Source organism: Coenobita brevimanus, chromosome 77 (genome assembly GCF_032717465.1).
Source record: "Coenobita brevimanus isolate Jiangsu-jjx chromosome 77, ASM3271746v2, whole genome shotgun sequence".
Classification (NCBI taxonomy): Eukaryota; Metazoa; Arthropoda; class Malacostraca; order Decapoda; family Coenobitidae; genus Coenobita; species Coenobita brevimanus.
The window spans coordinates 15,503,244-15,527,622 of NC_137030.1; the positions used below are offsets into that span (position 1 = coordinate 15,503,244).

The following is a 24,379-nucleotide window of genomic DNA, read 5'->3' on the forward strand; positions in this document are numbered from 1 at the left end:
TCATTTTTTCTAGGCTTAAGTGTGTTTAGCTTTTGAATGAGTGAGTGTATTCTCCTTGTTATTGGAATTCATTTTTGGGATTCATATAACGTAAATTTATTTCATTGTAATCATTAAATTTACTGTTCTTTTCCTTGACCTTAATGTAATTAGACCCACATTTTATTTCTCCACATTAAGCTTATTTTAGTTGCCACTCCTAGTTTGCACAAACTCTTTACAGTATTCATAACTGGTACTTGGATCAGTTCCTTTTTTATCAAATTTAAATCCGTTGTGCCAGCCAGGAGTTAACCCCTAAAGCGCGGCCAATGGACAGCCGACCCCTCCCAGGTGGCGGGGTTGTATTGCGGTCTGAGTACCTGTAGGAAAATAATAGCCAAAAATCAGAGATTAACCCTAGAACATTATACTTGGTATGGCAGATAGTACTTGCATTCAGCTTTCTCCAGAGACAGGTGTTGAGCCTTCGTGGACTACCCAAAGACTTGTGGAGACTTGCAAATTTGGGTAACAAAATCTTCACTTTCACACCTCCAGCAACCCGGTTTCCCCTCTACCACAGCCTCATTCTGTCACAGTAAACTTTATACTACAATGTACAGGTAGTTTGGAATCTGTATTTGTACAATAAGCACTGAAAATAAGGCTAAAATCAACAAAGCGTACGGCCGACATGCAGCGCAGCGGCGGTCTTTCCGTCACTCAACAAACATTTCCATTTTCACAGCTAAAAACACGTATACTACATTATTTTCAATCATATTACTTCCCAAAGGATCACCGCGGCACGCTTTTTATTCTGCCTTACGCCCGTCACTTTCTTCTCGTTCCTGTCGCCTGCTCGCATTGACTCGGAAGAGCTAGAACTCGCCATCATGTCTCTTTGAAAGCCTGCGGTAAACTGACACTAAGCAGGGGCAAACCAGACGAAAAAAAGCTAGTGTGACAACTGGGGAAACAAGCGTTTCCTATTAGCATAAACTGCTTGTGAGAGGAGAGCTAGATTTACAGTTCTGAGCATTCAGAGCGCTGCCATATATCACAGCCAGGCTGGCCAGGCCGTGGTGGGGGGGAGGGGGGAAAAACGCGATATTTGGCAACAATGGAGGTCAGTAGTACAAAGGTAAAGTATGCTAATTGTAGCTAAAGGGTGGTGGTACTGATAGACAATACCAGCTGGAACATCCTTGCCAACGTTTATTCAAAATTAACTCGAATCGCAAACGCGACGATCCGCTGTTATGTCCTTTTTGGCGAGTGTCGCAAACGCGATGACCCACACTTTAGGGGTTAAGCACCGGCAAGAACCTGTCTATTATTATTTGCATTAGTTATTGATTGTCAGGGGTGGAATCACTTTCTTGAGAGGCTAACAGTACTACAAACAGCACTCGTGAGTAATTAGTCTCTGCTGTGTACTGTTGAGAAAGTTTATAAATTCTCGTCTTTAGAGAATCGGCGAAGTAAGCCGGCATAAAGTAAAACTTACTGCTAGATTTCACAAGTTAATTCCTTGTCTCTATTTTCAAGTAACATCTAGCATTCTTAATTCATAATTTCACATCCCCCCGTGACAAGGGGAAGCCAAAGAGAGACAGGGAGAGCAATTAACATAAAAGCAGTCATAGAAAGCATAAGAAAAGGGGCGGGAGGGGGAGAAGCAAAACAGACTCACGGAAAAGACATGATGCAAATCATGTAGGGAAAAAATTAAAGCATAGCCAATGTAAGAACACATACAGATCAAAGACAGACACAAAAAGCAAGTTATGAGGCAATACCAGACACAACAAGCAAGAAACACCATGTTCATAAATTACACACAGGATCCATAGCTAGACACAGACAGCATCAATAGACATTAAAAATAATTTCATAATTAAGAAGCAAAACCAGAAAAGAGGCAAGGTAAATATATAGGACGCAAAATCCTGTATTGGGAGTAGAAAAAATGTACAAAAAATACATCCAGAACATACGGGAAGCAAGAGTCAGACAAAAGAAGATTAAACACAACATGCAAACAGACATACGAAGAAAATAGATATAGGATGCAAAAATGCACATTAGAAACAGTGGAGCAAACTTAAGTAAAAAACAAACATTAAAAGACATGAAATGCAAATACACATTTAAAAATAGAAACATACACAAGTCAACAAACATCCGATACTCAAAAAAACATAGGAAAAGAGACATAAACGATAATATACACATCCATACAATGGCCCTTGCTCCCTCACAGGAAGTGGCCATGACAGTACCTCTTCACAGTCCTTCATTTACATAACTGGATAACTTTACAACTCGTTTCCTCTTTCTCTTTTTCTCCCCTGTGACAGTGGTTAAAAATACGGTAACATTCGTGGCCACCGTCTACATCTTCATTTGAAAAACAAATAACTTTGCTCGAATGAACTTGTTCCATATAAAATTTACCAATTCTGGCAATCGACCACACGGATGCATTGCATGCATCAAAGATAAATCAGAAAGTGAAATGAAAACTCATTGTTGTTGCTGAATTTAGATTATTTTTACTTGTTGGGTTATCATTTTATTAAAATACTACGGGCACAGAAATCACATATCCACGTCATGCTGATTTACACTTTTCCTGTTTAATAGCTTAGAAAACAATGCTATATGGTGACAGATAGACGTGACCAATAGAAATACATATACTCAGCCAGTATACAGTAGCGTCTCAGTCTTACTTCAAGTTCTCCAAGGCTCTTCTTTTCGATTGCTCTGTAGCATATGAAACACTTCAAAAATCAGGAATTTCATATTACATGCCTCCAGGTATGCTTTACGGGAGGAAGTTTACAGAAAGAAAAACATTGCTCACAAACTGTGCCTTAGAAAAATTTTATAGTCATTTCACCATTGAATCCAGGTAGGCAAGATTACCCCGTTGACTCCTCCGAGATTTATACTATGGATCCCAGGGGACCATGGCCCCAAGGTGGAAACCAATGCACAAAGACATGCAGCCTCTCAAACACACGATTTCCTCATATGTCACAGTTAACGATGTTCATCCGCCTTTTTCGTAATTCGTTAAATGATTAAATCAAATAATCAATTTTTAGGGTTACCAGATTTTGCAGAACTTCAGCCGTTAGTTTATCATATTAAACAAACAAACAAGTAAAGAATGGTCCTGGGAGGGAACCTACACGAGGTGATCCTGTGACCCTGGGTGGAGCAAATGCGGCGTCCACCCGGGAGCCAAATCTCTTCATATTTCCCTGCACCGCCCCTTGGGATGAATCTTCTAGTCCGACCCTGACGAGGCTCTAACACAAGTGGTCGCCGGTTCACTACACAGTGTATGTAACTAGACTGTACCTGTCGGATGGTCCCATAGAGGTAGTTGCTTAACTGCGGTCGACTGGTCTTCTCAGTCACACAGCTTGGGGCTTAGCAACAACAACAAAAAACAAGAGCTGCAGCAATAACAACAACATAAAGCAAATACACATATCCACCAAAAACCGCACTTCCTCCCTGACACGTCGCATCTGTAAGTGCCTATTCACACCTAGGCGCTAGTGCACACACACACACACACACACACACACACACACACACACACACACACACACACACACACACACACACACACACACACACACCGTGTTTTCTTTGCCTCTGCACAGTTGCTGAATTTATACAGGGTTTTTATTCACGTCTGTGTAGAGAACAACACTCGGTTGTGATGAGGTTCCCCACATACAGTATAGCTCTTCTCAACATAGTGGAGCCAGACTTTTTGTCTCATTAACTTTCTCATTCTCACCTGCTCCCTTCAACCTCCGTCACATCGCCGCACTGCTGCTTGTTTATAGCTTTTCTATCACTGCTTCATTGGTCACTGCTCCTCAGAACTGTATGCATCCCTCTACCACAACGACGGGCGCGTAGGATCCTTCTAGCAGCAAACTCTCATATTTTTTCTATCCAACTATCCAGCTCTCTAATGTAAAAGTTTACCGTTTTCCCAGTCCTTCATGTATGCAACAAACCAACTCTGGAACTGTCTTCCCCTGTCTGCATTTCCTACTGCCTATGACCGCCAGTCTTTTAAACGCTGTGTGTTCAGGCATCTTCATATGAACGTATCTTGAATTTGGCTCTCTGTTTTCTTCCCTTTATTTTTTTCATGTAGGGAACAATTTTGTGGGCTTTTACCCTTTGGTTCCCTCTTCCTTGCATAAAACACACACACACACACACACACACACACACACACACACACACACACACACACACACACACACACACACACACACACACACACACACACACACACACACACACACACACACACACACACATACACAGACAAGCACACAATCCTCCTCCACACCCACACCCTGTACCCTGACACCCTCATATATCCCAGAGGTCGCCATTTCACCCAACTGCTCGTATAAGGCGAACAAAAAGACGATCGTGGCAAATAAACTGGCTGGGGAGCGAATCACGAGCTACCATCACCTGAAGATCATCTTTCCCGTTTCTTTCCTCATCTCTTCATTTCTTTTTTCCCTTCTCTTTAACTTTTCAGTCCTCTCTTCTTTTCGTTTTTTCTCCTCTCCTTTATTCACTGTCTTCTCTTGTTTCTTTCCTTCTTTTATGCTCTTTTCAACGCTTTTCTTACTTTTTCTCTTCTGTTATCATCACCTCTTCTCTTCTCTACTCTTCTTTTCCCAACTGTTCTCTTCCTTCATCTATTCTCTTCTCCATTTCAGCTCCCTCCTATCAATCTCTTCTCTCCTCCTACTTTATTTCTCCCTCTTTTCGCATCAGAAATTGCGATCACGTTACATTCTTCTTTTCTTTTCATTTCTCTGCTTTCCGTTCTTTTTCACCATTATCTGCATCCATCTTCATTCTTCTGATCTCCTTTCTTCTCTCTACACCATGTTACGTTTCACTGCACCCCTTTTCATTTTTATTTTTCAGTTTTTCTTCCATTTTACATCTTTTACTTCTTTCTTTCTTCCCTCTTCCCCTTCCCCTCTTCCTTCTCCATCATCATCATCATCATCATCACCACCATGACTTTTCTTTTCTTCTCCTCTATTTGTACTCTTCTTGTCCTCTCACCTTCTTCCTCCTCCTTCCTCCTCCTCCTCCTTCTTCTTCTTCTTCTTCCCCTCCTCCTCCTCCTCCTTCTCCTCCTCCTTCTCAAGAATTTCGTTTTGAGCTACGATGCACTTAACGTTCGGGGTACATGCTCTTGTTTGTCTTTCCACTTCACCTCACATTATTTAATTACTTTCATTCTCTCTCTCTCTCTCTCTCTCTCTCTCTCTCTCTCTCTCTCTCTCTCTCTCTCTCTCTCTCTCTCTTTCTCTCTCTCTCTCTCTCTCGCCATAAATACGAGTACGTTTCAGCACTCTAAAGTTTCATACATAAACGACCCTTTCTCATCCAGCCAGAGAGAGAGAGAGAGAGAGAGACTAGAGTTAGGGAGGTAGGGTACACAACAGCACAGTGCATTACCCCATTATTACGCCTCTCTCCAGCCCTTCTTCCTTTTCCCCTCTAATACTCTTCACGGCCTCCTCGCCTCCTCCCCTCGCTTAAAGCCACACTGACCTGGCCTCATTTCACACCCACTCCTCCCTGCTCTCTCTCTCTCTCTCTCTCTCTCTCTCTCTCTCTCTCTCTCTCTCTCTCTCTCTCTCTCAATAAATGCAAATAGAACCGAGAGCAGTTTTGGTTATTTAAATCTTCGACAATGTAGGTATCAAATGAAGGAGAAGTGAAGTGAAGTTGGTCTGCTTGATACTGACGTCGCTAAAGAGGTCGGGATAGTGAGCAGCGTCTGTGTGGAATATGTAAATCTTGTTATGGAAATTCTGCAAAACCGTAGCCAAAGTAAAGTATTCATTTTTTATTTTGGGAACAACTTAGAACAAAAATACATGTAATAATCACCTCTCACTTCATAATGAGTACAGGACATGGAGAAGATTAGGGAATACAGTGATGGGGAATACAGTGATGGGGGATACAGTGATGGGGATACAGTGATGGGGGATACAGTGATGGGGATACAGTGATGGGGATACAGTGATGGGGGATACAGTGATGGGGGATACAGTGATGGGGATACAGTGATGGGGGATACAGTGATGGGGATACAGTGATGGGGGATACAGTGATGGGGGATACAGTGATGGGGATACAGTGACGGGGAATACAGTGATGGGGAATACAGTGATGGGGGATACAGTGACGGGGAATACAGTGATGGGGATACAGTGATGGGGATACAGTGATGGGGGATACAGTGATGGGGGATACAGTGATGGGGATACAGTGATGGGGGATACAGTGATGGGGATACAGTGATGGGGCTGTGATTAATGGCCACGGTCAGACGAATTTCGGTGAGGAATAAAAGGTTTGTTTTAGAGACGAAGAGGCGCTGTTCAACTGAGAAAAAGTGTGTGTGCGTGTGCGTGTGTGTGTGTGCGTGTGTGTGTGTGTGTGTGTGTGTGTGTGTGTGTGTGTGTGTGTGTGTGTGTGAAAGAGAGAGAGAGAGAGAGAGAGAGAGAGAGAGAGAGAGAGAGAGAGGGGAAACATTACCAACAACGATAAATAAGAACAGGAATAACAATGGGAAGAGCGGAAAGCGAGAAGTACAGTATAAGCAAGAGAGAGAGAGAGAGAGAGAGAGAGACTCTCCCTTTCCTTATACATGCCTGCCCCATTCACTTCACCTTGTTCATTATCACTGGTCTTCCTTGCGTAAAATGGGAGTCTTCGTGTGTGTGTGTGTGTGTGTGTGTGTGTGTGTGTGTGTGTGTGTGTGTGTGTGTGTGTGTGTGTGTGTTAAAAATTGCTTTTGGCATTTTCATGCACATACTTCTCTTACCGTCTCATTCTTTTTCTTTTTTTTTTTTTTGGTACTGTAACCTTTCTTCGCTTTCTGTATGTCTGTTTATTTGTCCAAATGTAAGGTCGAGAGTTCATTTGCCTTCTAAGTTACTTTCCCTACAGTTCTCGCATGTGTGAGTTACGTTTTATATTTACTGTATCATCTTTTGTACGGTGCCCCGCCCCCCCCTCTCTCTCTCTCCATCCTCATTTTCCCTCTCGAACTCATCTTCCACCCTCCGGTATCTTTTTCCCTCCCTCTCCTCACACACCTCCCCCTCTCTCCTTACTCCAGCTTTTCGCTTCACATCTTTTCTTTCTTCCTTTCTCATTTTCCTCCTGTCTTTTCCCCTCCCCTCCCTTTCTGTTCTTCCCCTCCTCTCCTATCTTAGCTCTTATTCTGTTTCCTTCCTTCATTACAGTCTCTCGCTGTTTCTATAATCTCTTCACCCCGTTATCTCTTTCTTTCCTCCTTTTCCTTCTCACTTCACATTTTTCCCCATTTTTTTTCATTACAATCCTTGTTTACTTTCAAACGTCCTTCTCTCCTTTCCTCCTTCTCCCTCCCATCTTCTGACCACCTACCTTTCTTTCAATGAAGATTTCACCTGCCATTATTCTCTCCCTAATCCAGTACCTCCTTTGTTTATCCTTTATTCTTTCGTCCCGTCCCCTTTTTCCTTCCCTTTTTCCTCTCTCTTTCTTACCTTCTCCCCTTCCATCTGCCTGTTTCTTATTGTTCTTAACATACCTCACAATCTCTGCTTTATTCCAAAAACTTCTTCTCTTTCTTTTCTCTTCCTCACTCTCTACTCTCCTCTCTTTATTACCTACATTTTAACTTTTCCATCCTCCTCCTATTGTTATTTATTTTCATCACATTCTCTCCCTGCTTTCTTTACCTCCGCTCACCCTCTGCCTTTCTTCTTCCTTCTGCCCTCACTTCCTTCTCCTCTCCCATCTTCCCACCTCTCATTATTCCTCTCCCTGCTCACCAAACCCTCTCCCTACTTTGATTACTTCTTCGGCCTTCCCTTTCACCCGCTGGCTCTTTTCCCACTCTTCCCTTCTCCATGACTCTCACTTGTCCCCAAGCCTCTCTCTCTCTCTCTCTCTCTCTCTCTCTCTCTCTCTCTCTCTCTCTCTCTCTCTCTCTCTCTCTCTCTCCAATTATTTCCCCCTATATCCAGCGTTCTTTCCCTACCATTAACTCACACACACGCAGATTACATTATCAGCCGAGCCATTAATTTTAGAGAACGTGCTCAGCTTAATAACACATACTCTATCTCGCCATTTCAGTAAATCGTCTGTGAATTGTCCAGGAGCAAGGGTGGAGCCAGTATAAAATCCCTTTATTACGATGTCCCCCCTACGCTGAAAAAGATTAATGTTGTCTGATGGTATCAAGAATAAAAACACCAAGGACATCTTTGTATTGACGAGGATAACAGGCTACACAGGGGTTATCTTGAAACGAATGCCATCTCTAGAAGTTATTACCTTATTCATTTTTTAGTAAGAAATGCTATATCAACAAGACTCTGTGTTATCCGGTGGGGAGCTGCAAATACATTATGGTTGGTGTCCCTCATTAATCACCTAAAGGTCACCAGTAACTTCAGCTTCTTAACGGCTAAGAATTCGACATATAGTAATATATTTTTCATTACCCAAATTAATAAACGAATAACCTCCTCAAATTTAACCTTCGTTTCGTAAGACATCATTTACCTAGCCCTTTTACTACACCAGTTTTATCATTAGTTGATGAGAATGTGCAATTGAAGATGACATTAAATAAAGAAGTTAAGTGATATTCTTTCTAACCCCATCACCAATAAAATCACAGACTCATCATCATCATCATCAGCAGCAGCAGCAGCAGCCTGAGACAACCCACGGTAGCCTGACCACGAACGTCCATACCTCATAGTGGTTAGATGAGAATTTAGGTTAGCCTACCTTTTTCTCAACATCCAAAAAAGTACTAATGTAGACGTGCAGTTTGTTCCTGAGCATTTAGAGAGACCATGGAAAATGCATACTCAGTGCTGCATTATGTATGTCGATTTTCCTTAAATGTATGTGCTCACTTTCCCCTATTTCTGATCGCTTTTATTTTTGGAAGGGGGGCTGACCACCAGCAATCATTGTGGGGGGGGGTCACACTCCCCAATCGACGAATTACTGATGAGAGACCTTTGTACAACATGTACTAATATCTGCCTTCCTTTCACTGTTTCTGAAAATTTTCAATATGATGAGGAGGGGTGACTCCCCCTCACCCCCCCAAAAAAGAAATAATCATGATTGGAAAATTGTATATAATGGAAGATCTTCGGGGTAACCAGACGAACTCATGACGGATTTTTCATTCAAGTCAATGAAACAACCTAGGAAGAGTTAAAGAACACACACACACACACACACACACGCTGGTGCAGTGGTAACGTTCTCGCTTGCCAACTGGTGGACGGGAGTTCGCGCCTCGCTCAGGTTGCGAAAAGTTTCACTGACGAAGTGGGTGGTTACTGTCCCCCTTGAGCAAGGGGACGGGGGTGTGCGTGTGTGAAGGTCACAGCCTTGCCCTTAGATCGGACTATATGAGCTTTCAGCTCCCTTCCGGGAGGGTAAAAGCTGACGATCACGACCATCAAGTGATCCTGACCGACCCTGTGAATTACACACACACTCAGGCCAAATCTCTCGCAACGGTATAGCGGAAGATGTTGAAAATAATACTACCCTGCTCAACAGGACTGATAAACTAATTTGTAAATAAATAAGGTTATGTTTAAAGCTTTGGCAGCAATGTACTTTACCTTTACCAGAGTGCCAGTCAAGTGACGTCGGCGACCATGGAACGCCATCTGTCCCTTTCGTCCGCCATCCTGACCAAGTCCGCCACTCTCCATCCTCCACCAAAACCAGGAGACTGTCCATAAACATCATTCTCTGCCTTCCCCTTGTTGTTGTTCCCTCCACTCTTTCCAGCAAACAGTTGCTCTCAAGCCCTTAGCTCATCTGGCCAACAAACTTCAACTGCCTCCTTCTTATACATTTCATAATCTCACTTCACATTTCTGTCCTTCTCAGTACTTCTTCATTTGTCACTCGAGCTGTCCAAGGATTCTGAACATTCTTCTCATAAAGCACATTTCCATTGCTTCTATCCTCTTCTTCATGTTCTTCTTTATAGTGCATGTTTCGCATCCATACATCAGTTGACCATATAAAACATTTTTACATCCTTATTACCTCCATGCATATACTAATATTGGTTAAAATCTTCGTTACGTTTCCAAAAGTTGCTTTTGCTATTGCATTTTTTTTTCCTTTTCACAGGCTACATTCTCTGATATTAGACTCCCTAAATAATTATAACTTTCCACTTGTTTTATTTATCTCCTTCGTACGTTCATTATTCTCATCCTCTCGCTTCTCTTCGTTATTCCTATGACCTCAGTTCTCTTAGCATTTATCTTCAAATCTCTTCTCTCGCATGGCTTGCAGCTCGTTTACTAATCTCTGCAACTTTTCCTCAGAATCCGCCAACAAAACCGTGTCATCTGCATAACGAATATTATTCGTCCTCCAATGCTTATTCCAGCCACGTCCTCCAGATCATCCGAACACTTCTGCCCGTACAAGGAAAATAAATCTGGAGACAGGACACACCCCTGCCTCACTTCTCTCCGAATATCAACCCAGTCTGTCTTCTCATCCCCTGTTTTGACCGCTCCCCTGTGATTCAAACACAGATTTGTTATCAACCTTATATCCTTAGCCTCCGCTACCATCTCCAATAGCATATTTACTGTTTAACGCCTCACTGTGTCAGATGCTTTTTCAAAATCTACAAATTTCACACACACACACACACACACACACACACACACACACACATAACATCTATCTACCTATCTATCTATCTATCTATTTACAGTATATATATATATTATATATATATATATAAACATGAATATATATAAATATATATATATATATATATATATATATATATATATTGTTACATAGCCTATGTTTTCATCATCCTTTGTGTAATTCTAACGTACAGTATGCTGCATGTTTGATCACGAGCGTGTTCTACCTCACTCCCTCCCTCCTCCCTTATAGTAGAGTAAGTCGTTCTTTCTGTTGTTCAGAGCAGGATTGTCAACTCTTTGTCCCCATGGCTTCATTTGCACGTCCTTCTTACAAGTTGTATCAAGCTCTGCCGGCCCCTATATAATGAGCTCAGTTTCTGCATTAAGGGCCACTTAGATCTACTCCTCATTTGTTCACATCTCTGTCCTCCCCTGTACAGTTGTTATTATTGTGAGTGCTCAGGAAGTCTCCAACCATCTAGCAGCTGTGTAATTTGAGTATAACTGTTATTGCATTTTTTCTTGTACTGTGTAACGTGGGGTGTTAATTCTTAGGCCTAGTAAAGTTTTTGTGATTCATGTGTTTTTATGTCAGTCATTTTTGATAATATTTTGTATCTGTAATAATATATCTTGCATTCACTGAGTATTATCCGGCATTCTCATTTTATCAGGGCTGACTTAGATAATTTTACTCTTGCTAATTTCGTGTTAATAGAGGCTATTGCAGTTAACCATATATTTAACCTGTTTTTGCCATTACATTATCCTTATGAGTCCTGAATGTTTTGTTGTTAGTTTGAGCATTAAACTTTAACTTGTAATTTTACCTAACTCTTTTGTTTTGAACCTGGAACTTTACGGGACAGTAGTGATTTTTAGTATTCTCACTTAAAGTGTACATTATCTTTTTCAGTTCCGTAACATAACTTTGGCGACCTCTTATCTGGATATTCAGGATATTATCATAAGGATATTGCTTGATATTTTGTGACTGTGATTTATTCATGATGTCTACTATTACTACGCTTGATGAAGCCAAAGATTTTTTGTCAAATGTGCAAACAGTGTTGGATGTAGAAAACAGAACAAAGAATGAACTTAAGCTTGTTGCTCAACAATTGGGAATTGCTATTCGCTCTCATCATTCTAAAGATCAAATTGTTGACATGATTAATGAAAGCTTGTTTAATGTAACTCCTCCAAACGAGCAAACGCAGATTACAGCTAGCCCTGCAGGAGGCCCGTGCTAAGGAGGCTGAGGCACAAGTTGAACTTGCTAGGATTCAGGCAGACCATGAGTATCGCATGAAACAAGGTGGAACTGGATCATCTAGCTCTGATGATTTTGATGTGGCTAAAAATGTTAAACTTGTCCCTCCTTTTAATGAATCTGATTTAACAAAGTATTTTCAGTTGTTTGAGAGGGTAGCTACAGGTTTTATTTGGCCCAAAAAGTATTGGCCAGTACTCCTTGAAACTGTTCTCACCGGTAAAGCTCAAGTGACTTATGCATCTTTGCCTCAGGATCAATCTGATAATTTTGATGTAGTTAAGAGCTTGATTCTTAAGGCCTATGAGCTTGTTACTGAAGCCTATAGAGTAAAATTTAGGACAACTTATAAGCAAGATAAGCAATCCCATGTTGAGTGTGCAAAAATCAAAGATCTGTTAGAGCAGTGGTTAAATTCTAAGAATGTGGATTCTGATTTCGGTAAATTTAAGCAGATGATTATGCTGGAGGACTTCAAAAGGTGTATTAGTAAAGATGTAAGCCTATATCTTGATGAGAAAAGAATAGATAATTTGTCTGATGCTGCAGTTTTAGCTGATGAATATGTTCTCACTCACAAGAGATATTCTAGAGAAAAAGGGAAAGCTGAGAGTAAGTACGTTGCCTCTACTCAGAGTACAGGTAACAGGAAAGAGAATAAAGATGATGTTTCTCAGGAAGTAAATACCAGCTTCACCTCTAGATTTCAGAAAAGTAAATGTACTTATTGTAGTAAGCTTGGTCATACTACGGAGAAATGTTTCAGGAGACAGCGTGAAGTGAACAAAAAGGAGTCTTTAAATATTCAGTCAATTGGTCTAGTGTCCACCCTTGAGAGTTCCCAGAATTCCTTAAATGAGTTAACTGAACCTGCTTTGAGGGGTAAATTAAATTCTCATGATGGAGCTCCTCTTTTGAGCAGTAACGTGGGTGACACTCTCAAGAGTTCATGTGCTAATTTCCTGTCTGATGGTTTTGTCAGTCCTCTGGACAGTAATGACAGGAAGTCAGTTAAAATATATCGTGATACAGGTGCTTGCCAATCCCTTATGCTGACCAGTGTTCTAGGCTCTAATGTTAATTCCTCTGATGAAACTGTAATCTTACAAGGCGTAGGGAATAATTACTTCTCTGTCCCTCTGTGCAGAGTGAATTTAGAGTCTGGTTTTGTTAATGGTTCTGTTATGGTTGGGGTGGTTGAGACACTTCCAATGTCAGGTGTAACTTTCTTACTTGGAAGTGATATTGATGGAAGTCAAGTGTGTCCAGCTCCTCAGTTGTCTAGTGAGCCAGTGGCTGCGGCCCAGGATTGTAATGTCCCTGATGTGTTCCCTGCATGTGCTGTCACTAGGGCTAAGTCTAAAGTTACTGGTGACTTAGAGGATAAAGATGATGATGATGTTATCCTAGCTGACACTTTTCTTGCTAATTTGGACCACTCACCAGATGAGGCAGTACCCCGTAGTGTTGATAATTTGTCTCGTCAAGAGTTGGTTGAGTTACAGGTTGCTGACCCTGAGTTGAAAGGTCTAGCTAACTCTGCTTGCAGTGAGGAAGAGTCAGCTGGTGCTTCTACTTGTTATTATATAAAGTTAGGAGTACTTATGAGGAAGTGGAGACCCCCAACAGCATCAGCCGACTGTGAATGGGAGGTTGTACATCAAGTTGTCATCCCTCGTGTTTGTAGGCAGGATATCATTAGAGTGGCTCATCATTCCAGTTTGGCAGGACACCTTGGAGTGAGCAAGACTGTGGCACGCATTTTGAAACACTTCTACTGGCCAGGTATCTTCAGGGATGTTTCCTGGTATTGTAAGTCTTGTCACACCTGTCAAGTTGTGGGGAAGTGTAATCAGACCGAAAAGGTTGCACCTCTAGTTCCCATTCCTCCTTTTGAGGTGCCTTTCACCCGTGTGTTGGTGGATATTGTGGGCCCTCTTCCTAAGACTTCTTCAGGATTTTCTTATGTGTTGACCCTGATTGATATGGCTACTCGTTATCCTGAAGCCATTCCACTTAGAAATATCTCAGCAAAGAACGTGGTTAAGGAAATGCTAGGATTCTTCACAAAGTTTGGTCTGCCCAAGGAGGTACAGTCAGACCGGGGAAGTAATTTCATGTCAAATGTTTTCAAGCAGTCTCTGAAAGAGTTGGGCATCACCCAGATCACGTCTTCAGCTTACCATCCCCAGACCCAAGGAGCGTTGGAGAGATATCATCAAACACTCAAATCGATGCTCAAGAAATACTGTTTGGAACATCAGAAAGACTGGGATAAAGGTCTTCCATTCGTTGTGTTTGCCGCAAGAGAATCTCCAAACGAATCACTGGGCTTCTCACCCTTTGAACTACTGTTTGGCCATGAAGTAAGAGGACCCCTTAAGTTACTCAAGGAATGCTGGCTGTAGGAGGAAGATGACGTCAACCTGCTGGAGTATGTGATGAAGTTCAAAGAACGGCTGTCCACTGCTTTACAGCTGGCGAGAGAGAATTTAGGAGCTGCTCAGAGAAGATGAAGACTTGGTATGATAAGAAGTCCAGGTTACGCCACTTTCAGCCAGGAGATCAGGTTTTGATTCTGCTACCGGTGCATGGGCAACCTCTTCAAGCCAAGTTTAGTGGTCCTTATTTCGTGGAGAAGAAACTCAGTGATGTCAACTATGTCATCGCCACACCAGACCGTAGAAAGAACAAGCAACTTTGTCACATCAACATGCTAAAGTTATATCACAGGCGGGACGAAAATAACCCAGTCTGCACTGTAGCTGTTCCACCCGAGTCTGCAAGTGAAGTTCTCCCATGCAGCATGAGCCTGAGTGATAGTTTGGGGAAGAATCCTGATATCATGAATGATCTCCAGACTAAGCTTTCTCATCTACCTCCCCGAGGAAAGGCAGGAGTTTTCGGCATTACTGCAGGAGTACCCGCAAGTGTTCCGTGCCACTCCAGGAAGAACCACTGTGTTGATGCATGATGTCGATGTTGGAGATGCAAAGCCAATTAAATTGCCTCCTTACCGTGTGAACCCAGTGAAAGTTCCTCTCATCCAGAAGGAGCTTGGCTACCTGTTGGACCACAAGATGATTGAGCCCTGTCAGAGCAAGTGGAGTTCTCCTGTCACTCTAGTCCCTAAGCCAGGTGGGTCACAGCGGCTTTGCATCGACTACAGACGTGTTAATCAGATAACCAAAACAGACACTTACCCTCTCTCTCACGTGGAAGATTGCATAGACAAGATCGGAAAGGCTAGGTACATAAGTAAGTTTGATTTGTTAAAGGGATACTGGCAAGTACCTATGACTGAACGTGCTAGGGAGATCTCATGTTTTGTAACACTAGGAAAGACTTTTGCATGTTCTGTAATGCCATATGGTATGAAGAATGCACCAGCCACATTTCAGAAGCTAATGAATGTTGTAACAGAGGGTTTGGCAGGGTGTGTTGTTTATATTGATGATGTATTAATCTTCAGTGACAACTGGAAGGATCATCTATGCCATGTCAGTAAATTTCTTGAGCGTTTGGTTCAGGCTAATCTTGTAGCTAATTTATCAAAGTGCGAGTTTGGTCAAGCTAAAGTTCAGTACCTTAGGTACGTAATTGGTGATGGACATGTAGCACCACCAGGAGCTAAGGTTTAGGTTATAAGTGATCTTCCCAGACCTAAAAGTAGGAAAGAGCTACAAAGATTTTTGGGAATGGTAGGTTATTACAGGAGACTTGTTCTTAACTTTTCAATTCTTGTATCACCACTTACAGACCTACTGAAAAAGGGAGTTGAATTTGTCTGGACCGATAACTGTGAATCCTCTTTCAACAAACTTAAAGCTATCCTATTAAGTCAGCCAGTGCTCGCTACTCCAAATTTTGCTAAGCCTTTTAAGATGGCTGTTGATGCAAGTGATACAGGAGCTGGGGCTGTTTTGCTGCAAGAGGATGATCAGGGTATTGAACACCCTGTATCTTATTACAGTAAGAAGTTCACTCCACCTCAAAAGAACTACTCAACTATTGAGAAAGAGCTTTTGGCCTTGATTTTGGGTTTACAGCATTTTTCATTTTATTTGTGTTCTGGTTTTGACCCCATAGTCATTTATACCGATCATAACCCACTGAAATTCCTTAGTAAGTTTAAAGATAAAAATCAGAGATTGACAAGATGGAGTCTACTTCTTCAGGAGTATTCATTAGGCATACAACATGTCAAGGGGAAAGAAAATGTTATTGCAGATTGCTTATCTAGACTTTAGACAGATTGTTTTAGAGTAATAAGAAATTTCCTTTGTAAATTTCTTTTTCTTTGTGGGGAGGTGTTACATAGCCTATGATTTCATCATCCTTTGTATAATTCTAACGTACAGTATGCTGCATGTATGATCACGAGCGTGTTCTACCTCACTCCCTCCCTCCTCCCTTATAGTAGAGTAAGTCGTTCTTTCTGTTGTTCAGAGCAGGATTGTCAACTCTTTGTCCCCATGGCTTCATTTGCGCGTCCTTCTTACAAGTTGTATCAAGCTCTGCCGGCCCCTATATAATGAGCTCAGTTTCTGCATTAAGGGCCACTTAGATCTACTCCTCATTTGTTCACATCTCTGTCCTCCCCTGTACAGTTGTTATTATTGTGAGTGCTCAGGAAGTCTCCAACCGTCTAGCAGCTGTGTGTAATTTGAGTATAACTGTTATTGCATTTTTTCTTGTACTGTGTAACGTAGGGTGTTAATTCTTAGGCCTAGTAAGGTTTTTGTGATTCATGTGTTTTTATGTCAGTCATTTTTGATAATATTTTGTATCTGTAATAATATATCTTGCATTCACTGAGTATTATCCGGCATTCTCATTTTATCAGGGCTGACTTAGATAAATTTACTCTTGCTAATTTCGTGTTAACAGAGGCTATTGCAGTTAACCATATATTTAACCTGTTTTTGCCATTACATTATCCTTATGAGTCCTGAATGTTTTGTTGTTAGTTTGAGCATTAAACTTTAACTTGTAATTTTACCTAACTCTTTTGTTTTGAACCTGGAACTTTACGGGACAGTAGTGATTTTTAGTATTCTCACTTAAAGTGTACATTATCTTTCTCTGTTCCGTAACAATATATATATATATTTCCACCGGTCGTTTTGTAATAATTCTCAAGGGAAAGAATGCATCAGTGGTCTCTTTACCCTTTCTAAATCCACATTGCTCTTGCGCCACATTACTGTCTAGCTTTTCTCTAATTCTGTTTCGGATCACTCTGAGAACAATTTTTCTCATTTGATTCATAATACTTATCGTACTATGCTGTTCACGCTCCGCTGTCCCTTTTTTTCTTTGGAATTGTTATAAATACCTACTCCCTCATCACTTCTGGAATATAGCAAATGTCATATATCTTATTCCGCAATTCTGTTATTTTCTGCATTGCAAAGTCACCAGCTTCCTCCATCATTTCAACCGATGCATCATCTTCTCCCACAGCCTTTTCCCTGCTCATCTCTTTGATTGCTTCCTCTACTTCCTGTTTCAGAATTGGCGATCCCTCCAGCTCACCCACCATTTCCGGTCTGTCACCTCTTGTGTCGGCATACAGCTCCGTTATATATTTTTCTCGTCCTGTCAAAACTTCCGATGTTTCCATCAATACATTTCCTTGTTTGGTCTTGATTACTGAACTTCTCGTTGGCCTCTTCCTTCCGGTTATATCCCTTATCTTCTTACAGGGGAGAGGGTGGGAATATGAATGAGGGTGGTATTATGAAACAGGCCTTATCTCAGCTGAAAAGTGCTGCCATCCATTGGTAACTGAATTAAACATAACAAATAGTTCCCCCACAGGCCACCAGAACGTTTTGGAATCACTCACTCGAGGAGAGGCGCTCTGAGAGGATATTGTTTACTTTTCACTCAGTGAAACATTTTTTTTAGGTAAATTTAAAAACTTGTTATCCTATATAAATTCATATATATGGACTATGATATATAGTGTGTCGATTAGTCATAAGATCACTTGTTAAAATCGAATAATTGGTTTTCTGGAAAAAAATTTCTAACCTAGAATTTCTGCTAATTCATTTTAAAAATGGTGTTGGGTGGCATTATGGAACAACGTGTTCCATATTACCACCATTCTTTTTACCTTGTTCCATATTACCACCATTCCTTTTTTTTTTTCTCTGAAAGTATTTGCAAACAGGCCTACACAGGAAAGAAAGGAGGAGGTGGAGGAAAGAGTTCGAGAAGTAAAATAGAAACTTTTTTTTTTTTTCAAAAAGACAGAGATGAGGATGAAAGTTCTATTGAAGAAGAAGAAGAAAGATTAGTCTATCTTCTGGAAGTTCAAACTAGCTAGAAGAGATTGTGGGAGAAGCAAATCCTGGAAGAGATGATGCAGACTGTCAAAAAATGTTTTGTTCAGAAAAATTCACGAAGTCCAAATCAGGAGAACTATGGGTTCAGTGTTTAGTTGCCAGGGATGGACCCATGTCTTGTGTAGTGGGTGTGAAAATGATATTTCCATTTGTGACTTCTGTTCTTAAATATATATTTCCACTGTAAAATTGTTATTTATGTAATCACAAAAAGAAATAATTTTTTTTTGTTATTTTCAAAATTGTTTCATATTACCACCCCACTAGTACAACCCCATTTTCCAAGACCCACTCTCTTGGATGTGCTTGAATGAAAAGTTGTGGCATTTGAATGGTTTAATTTTTTTCATTATAACTCTGAATGTGTTATAAGGATAAAATTTGTCAATACTTCTGACGTTATTGATGCAGTTTTTGCCTTTAAAATTGGTGTTTTCGCCTGAAACAAAAAAGTTGTCCATATTACCACCTTCTCCCCTGCATCTGGCGGGAATTCACCCTCTCAAGCTGTATCTCCCTTCCAAAGTCTTCTCTCTTCCATCAACTTCATAATTTCTTCTGTTATTTACCTCTCCTTCGCTCCCTTCTGTTTCTCCGGCATCACCACTCCACCGCCCCCAGCAACGCTCGTTGCAAACTTCTCCAGTCCTCCTCCACCCCATCAACTAGATCAGCTTCATATTCCAAAACTTCATATCTGTTTCTCACGTCGATTTCAAAAGTGGATCTGACTTCCTCTCTCTGTAGCAAACTCCAGTCTCTTCTTGATTTTCGTTGGCTCTTGTTTCCCCTTTTTAACTTCACCTTCAGCTCGGCAACCATCGGAACATGGTCACATCCCTGCCCACGGTCCGCACCAGGGTAAGTTCTGCGTTGTGTCACTGCGCTTCTGATTCTTTTATCGATTGTTACGCAATCAAATTTGTTTTTTTGCTCGTCCACCAGGACTTTTCCATGTCCATCAATGTCTCGGATGTTGCCGAAAAGTACGAGTTCAAGAATAATTGTCCCTCTGCACAGCACCACTCCACCCACTTATCACCTCCCTCATCCCGCTCGCCGAAGCCGAATGGTCCCACCACTTAATTCTGTCTTCCTGTTTCCATTTTATTGCCCATTTTACCCATAATGATTACAAGCTCATGTTTTTTACATTGTCTCACAGTTTGTCACACTATCTCATAAAACTCATCAACCTCTTCCTCCGGATAATCTCCTTCAGGTGCATACACTTGAATAATGTTCATGTTGATTGGCCTCCCCACCAGCTACACCATCACTATTTTATCCGACATTGCCTGATATCCTATCATACTTCTTGCCATCTTGGGAGTCATTATCACTCCCACTCCTCGCTGATGTGCCTCTCCTCCACTGTATATGAATTTCACCTCCTCATCTGTCCAGACACCACACCTGCCCATCTCACCTCGCTCACTCCCACAATATCCAGCCTCAGCCTTCCCTCGCTTGCTTCAAGTTATCACACTTGCCTGCCTGGCAGAGTGTGTTTACATTCCACGCAGCAATTCTCATTTTATCTTTAGTGCGAACAGTCTCTTGGTTACAGACGGGTGTTACCTGTCACACGTAACTATCCCGACCGGACGAGGCAGCATCTACCATCGCATAGCTCCCATTAACATCGTTACGTTAGCTCTTACGTCTTTCCGCTCAATGGTTTTTCTTGTGTTGATACGAGGTGAGGGCCCCACACTTTTTCCACGGTTTGGTCCGTGGCCTCTTTTTCAACATATTCGACGCGGCCCTACTGAGAACATCCTCTATAGGGGTTCCCACAGCCAGCCAGGAGACGCACGTGGTAGTAGTTTTCTCTCCCCCAGGCAAAATAATAACATGGTGTTTTATTCTATAGATTCGGCTAAACTTATTTCTTTCACGATCCTCAGACGATTACAAGCAAAAGAAAAAAAAAAGGATTGATTTCAGACATGAAACAATGGTAATATGCAGCTGAATTTATTCACAGCTGAGATAATTACAGTACATTGTGAAGATACTTATAAGAATGAGTAAATAAAAATTAACTTTAGTGCTATACAGTTAACTGTAAGCAATTAGGCCTACTGCCAACTGAATTAAACAATGGCACGACTCCTACAGTTATGGAGTAGATCTTCATTCCGGTAATATAAAAACTTAATGTAGGCTACTATGACTACTCAGGAAAAATAATTAATTACAGAGGCTTAGTTGATGATGTTAATGCTAAGTAACCCTTTGAATCAGATTTTTTTTTATTCCTCCTACCCCCAGACGATTTTCTTGAAGACTTTCCAGATTAATGGGATGAGATATTACTATAACCCCTTCAGTAGGCTACTGGCATTGTATAAATAGTTGAACAAATTCGTCTTGTGGCAAAGCGATAAAAATTATTAAAGCGAAATCATAATCAAGTGGTGAAAACACTCCTGTCTTTCATTTTGTCTCAGTTAATTTGGTAGACATATCTGACAAACTCCACGTCTTTTAGTGCAATGGCCCATAGGTAAAGCTCAAATAAGTCCTAAAAATTAAGAACCCTAGTGAGTCTCAGATCAAATGACCAGAATCAGGTGTCCGTGTCCAACTTTTCGTTCGTCTTGAAAACAGTTTGAAGACATGTCGTTGCTGCCTGAGGTGATGACAAGATCACTCCAGTGACATGTTGTGTGATCTATTATTACTTTCACCAGAAAATTAATTCAGCTTTGGAGAGGCTTTCAGAACACTGCGGATATAACCTTCATTACTCGCTTCAGTTTCCTAGGTATAAGTTGAACAAAATCGTCTGATGGAAGTTGGAATGAAGAATTTGAAGTGCCTTTCTAGACAAAAGCATGAATTCATTTGCTTCTTTCCAAACTTTTTTAACTTGAAGTTTACTCTCTGAGTCCAGTTATCTACTTCTTACCTTGTTATTACAACTTCCAGATGACGTTAATCAGCTGGGAATAGACTTGGAAGCCGAGAAGTAAACTTCGACTTTACCAAACACTGATGGTGAGTTCGGTGTACGTCTGGGGCTGGGGTGTGTCTGAGGGGAGCGTCTTGAGACAAATAACACCTTTTTGGATAAGTCTGGGTGATGCCTAGGACAAGGGTGGGTGCAGTTATCAAAGGTCTCCTCTGTGTTAGTATATTCTTAATATTTCCAGACATCAGTTCCAGTGCAGGAAAGGCCTCTATTGCAGAAAGCACTAATATTATTACGAGCGAGCGAGCGATGTTTACTCTCAGATAATTTTGGAAATGAGCGGCCCGGCCCGACCCGGCGGTACCTGACCGTCATGCTAAGCAGAAATTAAGTATTCTCCTATGCGAAGTAGAGTTCAAATTCTTTCTGCATGTGATACATTCATTCAATAAATTTTGTTATCAACTAAAAACTCACCCATAAAAGCGTAGGAACTCCTTGGAAACTCGAGTTTTCCAAGGGATTGTGCTACTCTAAATGGTAGAAGCCTCAATTATAAAATCAAATTTAAATTTTTTTTCGTCATAACGTTTTTTTTTTTTTTTTGCATTAGCTCTAGCAATTAAGTGTCGGTGATTCCGCCTATAATGAACATGGCACTCGCTCGCTCTTCACAGGCTCACAAGGCCCACTGTAGTGGTACATAACTCCTCTAAATCGAAAAGTCTCTCAAAACCCAAATAAAGCTGTTTTGAGACAGAAGCAAAATGAAAAAAGTGATGGAAGTGAAAAGGTTAAGTGACATATCACCAACAATGAGAATGAGCTTCTAGTAACATAGTTATGTCTTCAGAGCTATACAACAGAAGTAGCCGCAGCAGCAATAGTAGTACTAGCAGTAGTAGTAGTAGTAGTAGTAGTAGTAGTTGTTGTTGTTGTTGTTGTTGTTGTTGCACTGAAAAGCAGTTTTTATGATCCTGTTATCCCTGAATCAGCGTCCTAACTTATTTCGTACAGTCTGAAGCGGATAAGGTAAATATCAGGGTAATTATATATATGGGAAACATTTATAATCAGTCACTATTTGTATGAATAAATGAATCTGAATTTGGTGCTCATTTCTTTGTGAATAATTCAGAGCTATACTTTACTTAGTCATTAAGGTAGCTATATAACCTTGTCACTATCTTCAGTATCAGACAATGCCTGTCTCTCTATTTATCTCTATCCCAGTGGTTCCTAACCTTTTTGTACATGTGACCCTTTTCTCAAAACCCCCAAACACACGTGACCCCCCCTGGCATCAGCCATTTCAGTTTTACAGAAATTTTCTGAGAAGGAAGAGAGAAGGAGAAAACATGAATAAATAGATTTTTACAAATTTTACAGAATTCCTTGCACATTATAAAATTCGGAGTAATATATTTTGTTAGCCAAACCAAGCCCACTGTTTTCTCTCAGTGTCAGCTATCGTCACACAGTCCATAACCTTCACCACTAACATATCACCTCTTCAGCCTAGCCAGTGAGATGGTTGGGGATGCATCTGAGCAGAGAGTCTTGGACATTGTGGTGGAGAGTTTGTAAGAACCTATCTCATGTCATCCTTGACATCCAGTCTGTTCCTGGTCTTCATTTTGATGTGGACGAGGATTGAAAATCTAGCCTAGCAGAGGACGGTGCAGGCAAATGGAGGAAGAACACAAAATGCCAGCATTCTGACTCTGGGATATGATTGATGCATAGCACACCAGAAATGAGTCATCAATTTCTCTTGGAACAGGTCACACACTGGACATCCAAGAATTTATCTTGGACTTCGTTGGGGATGCTGGATACGTCAAGTGCAGCAGAGAAAGAGTTTCTTACCAGTGCCTCCTTTTCTTTGAGCTCAGGGAAGTATCCCTGGAATCCCGTTTCTAGGGACTCAATGTGTTCAGCAATCTCATGTTTCAGAATCATCAACCACTCCACGGAATTTTTCAAGCATGGCGATGTTCCCAAGAATGACTTTTTGACGCCAGTTCTGGAGTTTGGATATGAAGGCCGGTTGACTGTCCTGACATAGGAGAACGTGTGTTTCCATTCACTGAAGTTTTAAATTCAGCTTGTTCAGCCGGTCGAAAATATCCGCCAGGTACACAACCCGTTTATCCCACGTTTCATAATCGAAGTGAGTCAGATCTCACTTTTCTTTCACTTCCACAAAGAACCTGATTTCGTCTTTAATTTCGAAGACACGATTCACAGCGCCACGTTTCAACAACCAGCGTAGGGCCATGTAGAAAAGAAGGACCTCATGGTCAGCATCCATGTCTTTGCAGAGTTCTTTGAATAAACGAGCATTAAGTGCCCCAGCTTTCACGTAATTCACAGTTTTGGTCACAGAATCGTGCATTTCCTGCACAGAGGTAGGAAGAGTGAGGACCATTAAGTGGTTGTCCCTAGCTTTGGATGACAGCTCCTTCACTCTTGACTGGAATCCTGACTTTGATCCTAGCATAACTGGTATTCCATCCATACAAACCCCGCACACGTTGCCCCACTGCAGACCTTTGGTATGAAAAAGGTAGAAGCCCTTTTCATGACATTATCAGCTTTTATAGTGGTTTGAAGTGCACAACAGAAGAGCAATTTTTCATTGATGTCATATGGATGGATGTAACTCATGAAGACAAACAACTGAGAACATGGACTCACATCCATCGATTTGCGAGTTGAAAGAACAACAAAGAAGCTTTGATTTAATCCAAAACCTGCTCTTTCACATCCATAAACATATGAGAAATACGCCTCGGAAGAGTATTTATTTGACAGAGATACTTACTGCATATTCTTCATGCTGCCTTCACCATCTTCTTCACCATCTTCAACATGCAGGGTTTGATAAGCGTCTCTTCAATCATGTGAGGCTTTTTTTGTTTGGCAGTTTCTGACTCAACTTGACACGAGGCCTCCACTGCTGCAGCACTGTGTTGTTGAAAAGACCCACAAACATCGAACTTTTGACGTTTGAGCCGAAGCTCATGGCTTTTCA

General features: G+C 41.2%; 1 protein-coding gene across 1 annotated transcript; it reads right to left on the reverse strand.

The window, feature by feature from the left end:
* Positions 1–23,106: 23,106 nt before the first annotated feature.
* Positions 23,107–23,845, reverse strand: LOC145408502 (SCAN domain-containing protein 3-like). The gene is made up of 2 exons (XM_080279232.1): positions 23,532–23,845; positions 23,107–23,401 (listed from the first exon to the last, which is right to left on the reverse strand). Exons 1-2 carry the CDS (start codon positions 23,843–23,845, stop codon positions 23,107–23,109), a joined length of 609 nt encoding a protein of 202 aa, XP_080135358.1.
* Between the last annotated feature and the right edge of the window lie 534 nt (positions 23,846–24,379).